This window comes from Epinephelus lanceolatus, chromosome 3, assembly GCF_041903045.1.
Source record: "Epinephelus lanceolatus isolate andai-2023 chromosome 3, ASM4190304v1, whole genome shotgun sequence".
Lineage (NCBI taxonomy): Eukaryota > Metazoa > Chordata > Actinopteri > Perciformes > Serranidae > Epinephelus > Epinephelus lanceolatus.
Window position 1 is genome coordinate 15,825,254 of NC_135736.1, and position 13,313 is coordinate 15,838,566.

General features: G+C 42.1%; 1 protein-coding gene across 1 annotated transcript; it reads right to left on the bottom strand.

Annotated features, from left to right (window-relative positions):
- Positions 1–279: 279 nt before the first annotated feature.
- vwa10.2 (von Willebrand factor A domain containing 10, tandem duplicate 2) lies at positions 280–9,785 on the bottom strand. Its single transcript, XM_033623054.2, has 18 exons — positions 9,534–9,785; positions 8,665–9,156; positions 8,232–8,439; positions 8,050–8,135; positions 7,831–7,924; positions 6,445–6,573; positions 6,153–6,339; positions 5,699–5,868; positions 5,376–5,488; positions 5,076–5,192; positions 4,705–4,911; positions 4,477–4,612; positions 4,198–4,350; positions 3,963–4,055; positions 3,571–3,680; positions 2,970–3,134; positions 1,656–1,979; positions 280–1,272 (listed from the first exon to the last, which is right to left on the bottom strand). Exons 2-18 carry the CDS (start codon positions 8,863–8,865, stop codon positions 838–840), a joined length of 2,928 nt encoding a protein of 975 aa, XP_033478945.1. The 5' UTR covers positions 8,866–9,156; positions 9,534–9,785; the 3' UTR covers positions 280–837.
- Positions 9,786–13,313: the final 3,528 nt, after the last annotated feature.

The following is a 13,313-nucleotide window of genomic DNA, read 5'->3' on the forward strand; positions in this document are numbered from 1 at the left end:
CCATGAGCCAAATTACCCGCAGAGCTCTCCTATACCTGATCTCTTAAATTTAAAATGAAGAAAACATTTTTCAGGGCCTTTAACTGACAAGGCAGAGAAACTTATGTAGATACGACAGAATAAGAAAATTCTTTATCACAAAACTCTTCATCACAATTTTTTTCTTCAGTAATGTGAAATTTAGAGATCAGTGTTATAGAACAGACTTAAGGAATCTCAGCATAAACAGTTATGTTCTATTAATAATACATGTAGGATGTCAGGCTTGGGGTTCTGTAGGAGAGTTGTCATGAATTCAGTTTATTGCTCACCACCATCAAAAACATACTTCTCTTCACACTGAAAAACTCCTTAATACAACAATGTTTCTCAACTTTGCCACCATGATACACATTAGAATACATGTAACTATCCATTGAAACTCTAGATATGTGGAAAAATATGAATTATTATTTGTAAGAAAGAGGTTAGAGGATCCATTGAGTTCAGTCAGCAGTTGCACTTCTACATTAGCATCACCACTCAGCTATGATGGCTGCAGCAAATCCATACACCACCAGGAATATGAATAAATCATTCAAAATAACTCCTTAATTTTATATATACATCCAAAACACAAAACACCAAAATGAAATTATAAAATAAAAATAAAAAATGTAGTATTTACACATAAAGAAATTAATATTAGTTAATTAAAGAGATTCAAAGTGAAGAAAAAATGTTTCTTCAAGCAGTGGTAATTAAATTCTGATTTAAAAAAAATCAAAGCTATAAAAGACTCTCTGAGGGGACACTTGTTCATGTGCTACACTTTCACCTTGACAGAAGGATTTTACTTTATTTCCAGAGGAGAGAAACTGCAACACTGATCCAGAGACAGTGTGACATGCTCAAAGTGTGCCCTCCAGTGGATGTTGTGTTAACTGCAGCTGTAGTCACAGCAGGGGCGGCCGTGGTAACTGCTCGAACTTGTCCCACACATGTCCCCACATTTCCCACTCCGTCCACAGCGGCCAGCTCTACACTCTGTGAGCAGCAGGAGGCGCTGTAGGTAGCCACTGTGATGTTCTCACCCCCTGCTCCAGCCACTGTGCTGGTGTTGAGGGTACCGTTCCCTTGGCGGACGGTGACGCTGTCAATGCCAGTCCCATTGATGCCATCAGTGAGATTGGCAATGAATTCCCACTGGGATGAAGCACATAGTGATGAAGAGGATGGACAGCTGGCTGCCAAACTGACAACCTGGCACACTGGGCGGGTAATATCTTTCACCTAGAGATGCAGAAACAGGAAGTGGGCGAGATGAGGAGAAAGGACAGGAATGAGGCATCATACAAACCATCGTTTTAACATCAGTAATTTTATTAATTGACATGTTAGTATATTTTACTATTACAACCAAAAAGGACCACGAACATCATTAAATCAAAGAAAATAAATCACCAAAGAAGGAGAGTTGTTATGCCAGATTTAAACACTTACATTGCAAAATGCTTCCAGACATTTCTATTCATCTGTTATTAGTGATTTAATACTGATATACTTAGGGTGGAAAATGTTGCGTATGCAACACTGTTTGCCACCAAACTCTTCTCTGGCTCTCAATTTTCACCAAACCACCTCCTCTTCCTGCAGTACATGAATTTTCCTCTCACCTTGGCAGCCACAGACAACCTGAGGACAGCGTAGTTGATGTCGGTGGCAGCTGCATCTTCTGCCTCGATGGTAAGGGTCACGTCTGTTCCTGATGCAGCGCTGGCCGGTGCTGTCACGGTCACAGTGCCGTTGGCTTTCCCTCCGCTGCCCGCCGATATGGTGACGGTGCTGGGTGAAGTCAAATCATAGCTGTGGTCATTGTTTGCTCGCACTGTGAACGTCCCGGTTGCAGAGTCGTTAATAACTCCGTTGGTGGTTGTGGCAACTGTGAAAGGGATGGAGATGGTGGAGCCTGGTTCTATGTTGGTGTTGTTGACCTGGGCCTGAAAAAGTGAGGGGAAAGAAAAGAGAAGGAGTTATATTTTGATGGGTGGTCATTTGTATCATAGTAGCCTTAAGTGGAAAGATGAGATCTTAGGATTAGAAGTATCATGATGAGAAGGATTACCAACCTTGAGGGAGTTACAGCGGGGGCCCAGAAATATAAGGAATAGTTTATTTTCACTATTTAATTAACCATGGAAGGGAGCCCAGTGTGAGTAAGATCCTTGAGAGTGACTTCTGATTGAAGGTTTTACTCCCTTCACAGTTATCTCTAACTATAGAATTCTGTTCCTGATCATGTCAAACAGCCTAAGTCTTTTTAGATGGAGGTCCCGGAGGCAAAATCTTGGTGGTCCGTGGCCTAATGTGGATCAGTTTAGGGGTCCTTGAAATGAATAAGGCTGAGAACGACTGTTGAGCCAGACTTTTCCCTCTAGCACCACCATGAGGTTGACATTTGCGGTTTTGAATGTCACATGTTGACAACCATCAGATGAACTGTCATGACACTTGGTACAAATGCTAATGTCACCCTCAGGAGGGCTAAATACCTTTGATGATCCCCTGACATGCTCAGATGATGGCATTTTCAACATGGTCAGAATGCCCAATATAATGGCTTCGGCATTAGTTTAGTGCTTATTAGCTAATGTCAGCATGCTAACATGCTAAACTACGATAGAAAACATAGTAAACATTATAAATGATAGACATCAGCATGCTAACATCATTATTGCAAGGATGTTAGCATGCTGACTTTAGCAGTTAGCTCAAAACACCACTGTACATAGCCTAACACGACTCTTAGTCTTGCTTATGATATTGGTACCATCCATTTGACTACAGAAAGATACAGGTGGTCATTTTGTTGTTTGAGAATGACCAAAAGCAAGGCCAGCAGTCATGAAGACTTGTCAAGATTATTTCCGTTATAAATGCTGACGTAAAAGAACTGCTTTACTGAGACAGACAATTGAAAGTGAGCTCACAGTAACAGAGATGCTGGAGGTCTTGATCTGAGTGGAGGCCTGCCTCTGGAAGCTGCTTGGCGTTGACCTAGAGGTGGAGCTGCTGTCCTCTCCTTTCAGGCGAACCACAAAGTCACCTGCTGGGACTCCACTGAACGTCACCAGGAAGTTACCATCTCCCACCGCCTGCGGAGGACAGACAGAGAAGGTAAGAGTACGAGATGGTCAGAATGACAGGAGTTTGAAATCTGTTGACTACTAGCTGCAATTTTCAGTACTTTTTGTAGTACTTAATCCCATTGCTTTGCAGACAATATTGTCTACACCATGTCAACAAGAGGAGCGTTTCTATGTTGCAGCTTTGCCTCGTGATTTAGATCGATAAATGTGTCTTTCCTAGGACTATTATTAGACTCTCCATTGAGCTTTCAAGGACATTCTAGTCCCTATTCAAGTTGTGAGGGTTCAGCTGCCAGAGAGCATGGCATCAACTACAATCGATAGGCTCCTTCCAAGTAGAAAATATTCAATCTTTTGTCATGTTCTCAATGGAAAATGGAAAGCAGAAAAGCAACTACTGGGTATGGTCCTTTAAATCCATCAAGTGTAACATGTGACATGCCTGCAGTGATCCGTTGACCTCTGTTGGCCCTGAGCTGTCAAACAGAGTGACCTCTGTGACCTTTACTGTGTCACTTCCTGTCACAGTGACCATGAGGCTGGCATTACCACCTGAAAGTCAAGACAAGAGAGAAAGAGACAGTAGATGAGGGTAAGTATGACAGCTCCTGAGACATGAACAGTATGTACATAACTGAAAACACAAAGACAGAGACAAAATATTTTAGGGTTGATGGGTTGGACTTTTAATATTTTTTGGGGAATGGGAAATGATTCTTTAAAAGATGCTGTTGAGGATAATGAACAAAAAAATATGGAATATTAAATGTGTACCACAAGAGAGTTTTACAAACTGTAAAAATCAAGATGACAATAATTATAAAGTAGTCTGACCTGAGAGTGGGCGTCCCTCCTTTAGACTGAAGTCCCCATGGGCTCCCTCATGAGCCTCCACAAGGTTAAAAATGAAGTTCACTGAACTTTGACCTTATGTACACACACACACAAACACACAAAACAGATCAGCAGGGCAACTATTTACAAACACAACTGTAAACAAAGACCTGCTTAATAAAATGCTCTCATTTAACTCTCACGTGCTGTAGGTGATCTCTATCATTCTACTGACCTGTGACCTTAACTGAGTAGGGGTTGTTAGAGCTAACCCTGATTTCCCATGATCCCGTTTGATTGTCAGTGTTGAGGCTTAAACGCCGCAAGTTTCCTGCTGTGGTGACGGATGCCAGAGGACCACTGGACTCACTGGAACTCTGAGAGACTCCTGGAGGAGAGACACACATGCTGAAACAACACTTAAGATTTTTCTGATGGCAGCAGATAGAGGAAGTAAAAGGCATCAAACAACCAATACTAGACTTAATTTAAAGGACATTAGCAATAGCAACACCTGTGGAGCTGGTGAGATCGTAGGTGAGGGATGAGGCTCCTGTGATGTAGGCAGTCATGTTTCTGAGTGATCCATCAACAGTAAACGTAAAATTATCAGGCTGTCCGGGATTCCTCACCACCTGAAAAACTGTCACCTGAGAGAAGATGGAATAGAAACTGCACTCTTATACACATATTGAACGGTACCATCTTTAGTCAGGTATGATTATCTTGTTTGGCGTCTCACCACAGCACTGGCTGATGAATCCTCTATTACACTTGTAGCCAGAGAGAGGTCTGACTTGGTGACCTCGATGGCCTGACCTCCAGAGGCACGGGCTAAGTCACGGTACAGCTGGGCATCTAACTGGCTCATTGAGCGTGGACTTGACTTGCCCTGAGGGTTTCTGCGGCGCCGCCGACTGGCCAGGACATCTGTCAACATGAAAGTTACCTAAAGTATAAGGACAGAAAAATAGATAAATACGTAAATAAATCAAAAGTTCAGATCTGGAAACATTATATATTAGTCCACAGTTGTTTACATATCATTTAATCGTTTCTGTATGTAATGTATTGACATTCAAAGTGAAAGGATGATGAAAAGTCTTCTCTTACCACAGACTTGGTGCTCTCTATAAGGGCAGTGATGGTGCCTTTCAGATAAGCATCTTTAGCTGGAGCATCAGTGAAGACAAAGATCTCAGACGAGGGTGGAGCAGCCGTCAGGGCAAGCTGCCAGTTGTACACAGGGCAGGAAAAAAATATTTATTACAAAGTGTTAAGAATAAAAAACTGATTTTGAACATTGTTTTATTTACATTTCAAATTTAATTTTGCATCCATTTATTTAGTGTTCCATAACTTTGAGTGGAAAAGTGGAGTAAGTGCAGAAAAGTAGGAAACACGTGTCAACACCTGCAGTCCAGACAAGCACAGCTCGGGGATGTCTCCTCCTCCACTTGCAGACAGCTTGTTGATTCTATCTTTGAAGATGTCTGCATTGGTTGTCATTATCAGAGGACCAAAACCTTGATACAGAAATAGATAAGCGTTACCATTTGCCTTTGACTGCTGGGGCTAAAGTACACACGCACAGTTTACAATAGAGGACACACTTGCAGTTCTACCGTACTTTTTCTTAATATTCACTTAAGAACTATGCCTGCTTTATTTGGAAGCTGTCAGAGGCAGCTACCACTCAAACAGTAACAAGTTTTATTCCTAAATTACATCTGTACCTGGGTCATTGAAAGGTACCAGTATGTAGGCGGAGGGCTCCTGCTGGGTTCCCCTCTTACTGTCTATAATTTCAAAGGAAACTCTCTTAGCCTCTGCGATGTCATCGCTCATACTGCCTGTGGTGTCAATGACAAAACACAGCACAGAGGACTGGGAGAGGCCCATCAATCTGTGGAAACACAAGATAGACAAAAATTATAATTACCTTATACAGCTGATTATGGATGACAGTGATCAATGATTACCATTTGACCTTGTGCACAGAAACCAAGTCTAAATAAGCTGTCCAGTCAGCATGCTTTTTTATTATTTTTTTTTAGACCTTTAGAATACATATCACACTGTATCAGTGACTTCATTTTAATGTGTAGCATCTTTGCTTTCATGTGGTGTTACAGCTCCGTCTGCCCTACATTCATCCTACAAAATGGCTCAGGTGAAGGTGACCCATACCGCAGGAAGTTCTTGTCTCCGACAGCTACTCTGATGTCCTCCAGTAGCTCCATAGTGGCATTCACAGCCAAATCAGCTGCTTTGTGGTGAAGTGAGCCATGACTGGACCCAACGTCGTCCTTACTGATGCCCCCCACTGGGTCCTGTCTACTTGTCCGGTCAAATGATCCACCGTGGCTGCATTTACCTTGAAGCAGACAGAATAGGTTTGTCATTTTATTTACATCTGTTCACAAATTAGGCCTACTAATAGTGGAACAAAATACCAATGTACATGATTCTTCAAAGTCACCTGCAGGTTTTGCTGAGGAGAAGACGTTGAAGTAGCCTGAAGTGAGAAGCCCCTGCTGCAGCAGGTCAGGCAGAAGGTTGTTCTCACAGTTCCCTCCTGTACAGTTCTTACAGGTTGGAGTACTTAGGTCTGCAGCAAATTCAACAATACGAAAATCAAACCAGGCATGGTTAATTTATCTAAAAACATGGACTAACATATTAAAATAAATCAGTTTTACACACAATTTACACATTGCACTACTTCAGACCAGAGAGAAATATATTTACTTATAAGTTGATAAGCGACCGAGTCTCAAACTGGAGTCTGTAAACTGGTATGAATGATTATCACTATCACTGAGTAAACTATGATCATCACTGATTTTAATAGCTAAGAGACAGATTATGTTGAAAATGTAGAAATTCCTTGGAATTTTGTGAATTTTAAAGGTCCAGTATGCAGGATTTAGATAGGATACACTAGCAGAAATGGAATATTATAAATATAATTGTTTTTAGTGTATAGTCACCTGAGTCCATCATGTTGCATTGTCATGTTTCTACAGTAGCCCAAAACAGACAAACCAAACTATAGCTCTGGAAAGGTCCATTCGCATTTTTGCATCGGTCACCGTAGTTAGCAGATCCCATCTGTGATTGGGCAAAACGCATTGAAAAAACACTGATTTTTAAAGGGAAGCTGCTTTATTCAGCACTTTAACCTGTTTAAATCCCTGGTTTTGATTGTTTTCGGGAGGAGGAGACCTCTTGGATAATTCGGCTCCAGATAAAAACCTCCTGAATGTCTGGTTCTTAAGTTATCAGACAAAAAATAGGTGAGCAAACATTAGCAGGTACTGAGCAAGCAGTGTAAGAGAAACACCAGTTTGCAATTGAACTGCTTTAATAGTGATTGTACTGGTTTTAATCACCTGGTCCCATTGTTTTGGAGTGGACAAGACCTCTGTTGATAATTTGGCTCCCTGTAAAAACTGTCTGAACAATGAATACAGAAGGAATCCTAATCACGAGTTCATGCAGGGCCCACTGGAGAAGTTTCAGCTGGTTGCAACATGCAGTCCTCATCACTAGATGCCACTAAATCCTTCAAACTGCACCTTTAAATAACACTTTGATGCTGTCTAGTTTTTTGTTGTTTTTTTTAAATCAAATATATACTGTTTGGTTAGTGAGCTGAGGGCTTGTGTGTTGAGTGAAATATTGAACAGTGTACCCATATCCATATGTGCGTTTGTGTGAGTGCAAGCCACAGCAGGGTGGGTATTTGTTAACTGACTGGTGACAGATTAACTGATAATGTCTCTAGTGTGATTTCTCACTCAGTGTGACCAAGCAGCAGGTTTGTGGACAAGAGTCGGGGCTACCATAGATAGCAGTATCCTACCTGCCAGGTTCTCAAGAGGTTGGTCTGGTCTGATCAGAGTGCTGTAAGGGGCATTGTTCCCCAGCTCCACCCAGTTACTGTGGCTGTAGAAGTCCTTAACACAGAATATGAAACAGCATTTACGACACCACTGTCGCTTGTTGTTTTGATCAGGTCTCTCACCTCCTAAATGACATCACCATCCCTCCATCAACCTCTAACAGTGATCATCACTCTTACCTGTAGGGTGTGAAGGACTCGTCCAAGAGTCCACCGCCCTGCAACGAAGTTCTCCAGCTTCACACTGGCCTTCACAGCAGCCACACCTCAGCAGCAGAAAACAAAGCAGCATTTCTAAAATATATATATATACACAGTTTGTCCAATAGTGTTTGAGTAGGAAAATGGTGTTTGACGTGTACCTGCTGTGATGACATCCCGTCCTCCCTGGAAGGTCTCATCATCAAAGTGGTGCTCCTCACTTAGCGCAAAAACCACATCAACTTTTGCGTTGCTGAAGTACATGTTTGCAATGGATGTTCGGAACATGACAGATGAGAGGACAGAGGTGGAGGTACCTGTGGAGGAGCAGGCCCTTTGTACCTTTTCAGCTGACACGCTGTTGTCAATCTGGAGACAAAGAAATTACTTCGTTTTTGGAAATCTATGTTTAGATAACTGTTTTCTTATGTTCCTGCCTTGTGGAGTTTTGCACTGGACACTGATTTACTGGTTGACTAAATTGTTTTAAGATCATCAATATTAGAGACTTAAATCTCTATTAAAACAATCTTTCATAGAACATATATAGGGTAATCTGCAGTCTCTCTGTTTCAGTGTGGCTCTCCAACTCACAGTTAGGCTGAAATCCCGTCCCTCAGAGGCAGCCATGTCTCTGCAGACCTCAGCTGTCTTTCTCAGGACCGCCCTTTGTGTGATGTCACGGTGAGTGGTGGAATTCCCATCAAATGTGACGAGTGGCTGGAAGCTGTGGATGAGACCTGGCAAGTAGAAGACCACCGCCACCATGAATACAACTGTCTGTCTGGCAGTCATGACGGAGGACGAGCAGGACGACGATGTAGCTGGAAGAAGATGGATACTGTCTCTGAAGCTGTCTCAACTCCTCTCTTTCTCTGCCTCACCAGTTGTCACGTTTTGTGTTACTGTTGCTACTGCCTACACCAAAAATCAACTGAAGTGAATCAAGGGGATTTTTGGTAGTCTATATCCCCCACTGTCGGCGGTAATTCCCCACCGGGTTGCCACAAACAGAAACACAATGCACAGAGAGATTACTGGCAGTGAACCAGGCGTAACGAGACCTCAAGTGGCAAGTGAGAACACCTGAGGGGAGAAGGGAGACAAAAATCAGCACAGGCAGGAAGGAGGAAATAAAACTGGTTTTAAATTATAGGGATTTCAAATTCTTGAAAACTTGCTTGTGGAATTTCATCATATACATGGTGAATATTGTTCTAGCAAATATGAGAATCTCTACTTCTAATGTTCAATGCAAACCCTAAGGAGAAAAGATCAACAGTATCTCAGGTGCTATGTAAATAATTTTGAATTAATATTTAACCTAATATACAAAACACAACGCGTATTATTACTAAATGTGTTATGGCAATAATAATTCTAAAATAATATCTGCAAAATTAATACAAATTAACTCCACACAGTTAACAATATACAAAAAAAATAATTTGACACACTCTTACCTGTGAGCTCTCTCTTTTGCAGTCCAGTCGTATTCAGAAGTTGCTTTAGTCTTTCTATGTCAGCATGCCATGTTTACACTCTCATAGATTATATTGTGCATAGACCCTATGTGTTTCCTGTGTTATCAGAAAACTTTAAGAGTGTGTGCGAGTGTGTGTGCTGAGAGGGAGAATGTGAGAGTGTGCCCTCACTGTTTCCTCTGTCTTGAGTGATTGAGCTGATGAATGGATTTCCACACACGAACTCCCACACACCCTGCCTGTTTTTGCACGTCTTCATGCATGTGAGTGAGAACATGGGTGTGAGTGTGCTTATCATGTTTCCATTCATCCATCCAGCTGTTTCCATCAGATGAACAAACCCTGAACAGGTTGCTAATTTATCAGTCTATAATTAAATTGCTGTGTCTCCTTTGTTTACTTGCACTCAAAAGGAAACTGAAAAGTTACCAATTTGTGTTAGGAATGGGACTTAAAGCTGGGGTGTAGAACTTTAATTCCCCCCCTCTGGCAATGAGAGTAATTGCATAAACACTGGTGATGCATGCTTATAATGAAAGTTACGATTGTAACCCTAGTTCTACTCGCACAGGTGGAGCCTTCTACTGGACTCTATTGGTAATACTCCTTCAATCATGTGCACGCATTCGTCCACTGAGATTTGCATGAATGTGGCCAGCCAATCAGGACGCGCCTACCCAAATATGTGCGGCCCCCTCAGTATAAAGGCAGCAGACGAGGCTGTCCACCATCCAACACTCTCTTTAGCGAGCGGCGGAAGAGCAACATGGCCCCTTGGTAGTAGACTCACAAGTCAGTCTTTAGACGCTTTGCTTAACTAAAGACTGATGTCTTTCTCCCTGATTTTGTGTTTAGATGGGCGGATACAATTTCAGAGTTTAAAAAACTCCCTACATTGCAGAACCAATAGTAAATCCGCAGGGCGGTCCTTCAGTGGCTCGCTGAAATCTGCGTTAAAAGTTTTAAACAAAGTCGCTGTAAGTTCTTCATTTCCACAATCTTGTGGACTGAGCACACGCTCAAGCACAAGCTCTCTGTGTGTTTGTGTCCTTGAGGACGAGAAAAGGGGAAGCGCACATTTCCGGGAGGGCGTGCCCTTTTTAAAAAATGCAAGAGGTGTTGCTTTGTTGCCGGCCGTTTTCTCCGGTGTGTTAAACACACTTTAGAAAGGAGTGTCCCCAGACTATCAGAAGGTGGAGCTCTCTGGTGGCGAGACTACCTTGGTAGAGGGCTCTGCCTGTGCTAATAGAACTAGGGTTACAATATAGTAGCCTTCATTCTATCTCACACAGGCTCCGCCCTCTACTGGACTCTCTGGATACAGTGGGTGGAGCCTGATGAATGAAGACCTTGTCGCAGCATACCATCGACCCAGCCACTCTGATCCTGACCAGCTAAAGTTTAGTCGCTATAGCCCACCTACTTCTCTATAACCATGCCACCGCAGCGGAGATTAATGAGGCCCCAGTAGGCGAAAATCGCTCTCGCTGATGAATAAAAGGATGGTGGACAGCTGAGTGTACTGACTTTATACTGTGGGGTCACCCACATATTCAGGTACACTTATCCTGATTGGCTGGCCACTTTTATGCAAATCTCAGTGGGTGAGTGTCTGCTTGTGGTTGAAGGGGTATTATCCATAGAGTCCAGCGGGGGCTGGAGCCTGCGTGAAATAGAATGTATGCCTGCAAGTGAGCCCCTGCATCTTGTCTGTCCCCAGAAGCAACAGATTCTCACTCCTACCTTGTCATATATTGACATTTGGTCATGGATTTTCCATGTCCAGATACGACGTGATAGGTACCCTGGGTGCGTTGGTTGTTGACGTTCTGGGACGCCATGTCAAGTTATGCCTTTTACATGCACTGTCTTTTGTCAAGATGCACTTTTCATGGCACCTCACTGTTTAACAACAGTCTCAAAATAAACACACTACACTACAAATTGACATCTTTTTCCTCCAACATCTAACACACGTGGTTGGGTTTATGCAACAAAAGCACATGGTTAGGTTTAGGAGAAAAGAATAGGGTTTGACTTTGGAATGTTACGGGACGCAAGCGCTGCTCTCCCAGATGAAGGTCAGTGTTAGTTGGAACCATCCACCACCCTTCCCAACTACTTGACTACACGGGACTTTTCATTCTTGTCCCACCACGTTTCCCCCTGACGCCACTGAGCACCATTAAACTATAATGGCAACCGGCAGCGTATCATGCTGACATTAAAGGATGGCTTTTTTCGTCAGTGTCTCATGCTGCAAGTTGCTGCCCAAGCGTCGTATTTCAATGACTTCGGAGTGAGACCAGGTTGCTAGAAGCACTTTCTTCAAGTCTTGTCTTACTTTAATTCTTCCCTTGAACGCCAAGTTTGTTTGTTTTTATCAGGGGCATCCACTCTGGAAACTTTTTTGGACGCTTCTTAGGATTCTCTGCTATAACATTTGCAAAACTCATAGCTGCTCTTCTGTTGTTGTGGTCTCTTTCCTCTTCCTTTCTTAAAATTCTTCATTTCAAAATGTCAGAATACATAGTATCTGAAGAAAACATCAGAATCAGGAACATAAAGATGGAGCATTGAGAAAAAAACAAAACAAAAGCAGTAACACACAGAAAAAAAAAAAACAGAAGAAATCCAACACAAAATAAATAAATAATCTGTCCCCCCTTTTGTGGTGATCCTGCACAGGAAAGTCATCACAGACACCTGACACAGAAACTGTGATATACTATGAGTTGCAGAGAGCCTGACATTGTTTGGCAAGAGTTCATATGTAATGGATGTACATTTATATGTAAGAGTCCTGCATTCAAGGAGGAACAAGGTCTTCATAAAATGAAATCTCTATCATATCTATTCCTGTTTTTTTATTTACATTGTTGCTACACAACAAATGGTAGCCATGCTGACCTTGCACTTAACTCATTTGCTGTAAAACCCACACACTGTGTGCTTGTGTGGTTCTGTATGCATTGCTGAAACAAGCCTGACATTTTCTCTGCTATTTTTTGTTGATGACACATCTGTGACGATGAGATTATTTGTCAATTTGTCCATTTGATCTGTCTTCATCATGGAATATTTTGCAAGAGCCTAGTCAGGGAATTGTCATCTCACGGTGGCAAAAGGTCATTGAATGATGAGGTAATCACATCTAGTGTTGGGCAAGAAACTGATGCTGATTCGGAGAGAAAGAACCCACAGAAAGTGAGTGCTGTCTACAAATGTCAAAACCGGGTTGCCACAAACAGAAACACAATGCACAGAGAGATTACTGGCAGTGAACCAGGTGTAACGAGACCTCAAGTGGCAAGTGCAAACACCTGAGGGGAGAAGGGAGACAAAAATTGGCACAGGCAGGAAGGAGGAAATAAAACTGGTTTTAAATTATAGGGATTTCAAATTCTTGTAAACTTGCTTGTGTAATTTCATCACACACATGGTGAATTTTGTCTGTTCTGTTTTTTTAATCTGTTTTGTCACTTTTTATTTATTTATTTTACACCAGTTATGGAGCAGCTGAAATTTTCTTCTGTAGTCAACCTGTGCAGGGAAATTAAATCTTTCTGGTAAAAAGTGGTGCACACGACAACATGAACTTTTGTCACATACAGTAACATTTTGTTTCATGGCTGAAATGCCAGTCCTGCGTTCATCTCATACGTGCACAGCAGCCCGTAAGAATCTTGTCTGAGTGGTGCTACAAAATCCTGCCTAACAGCATATTTTAAGCCTGGCCCTTATATAATATATGATGTA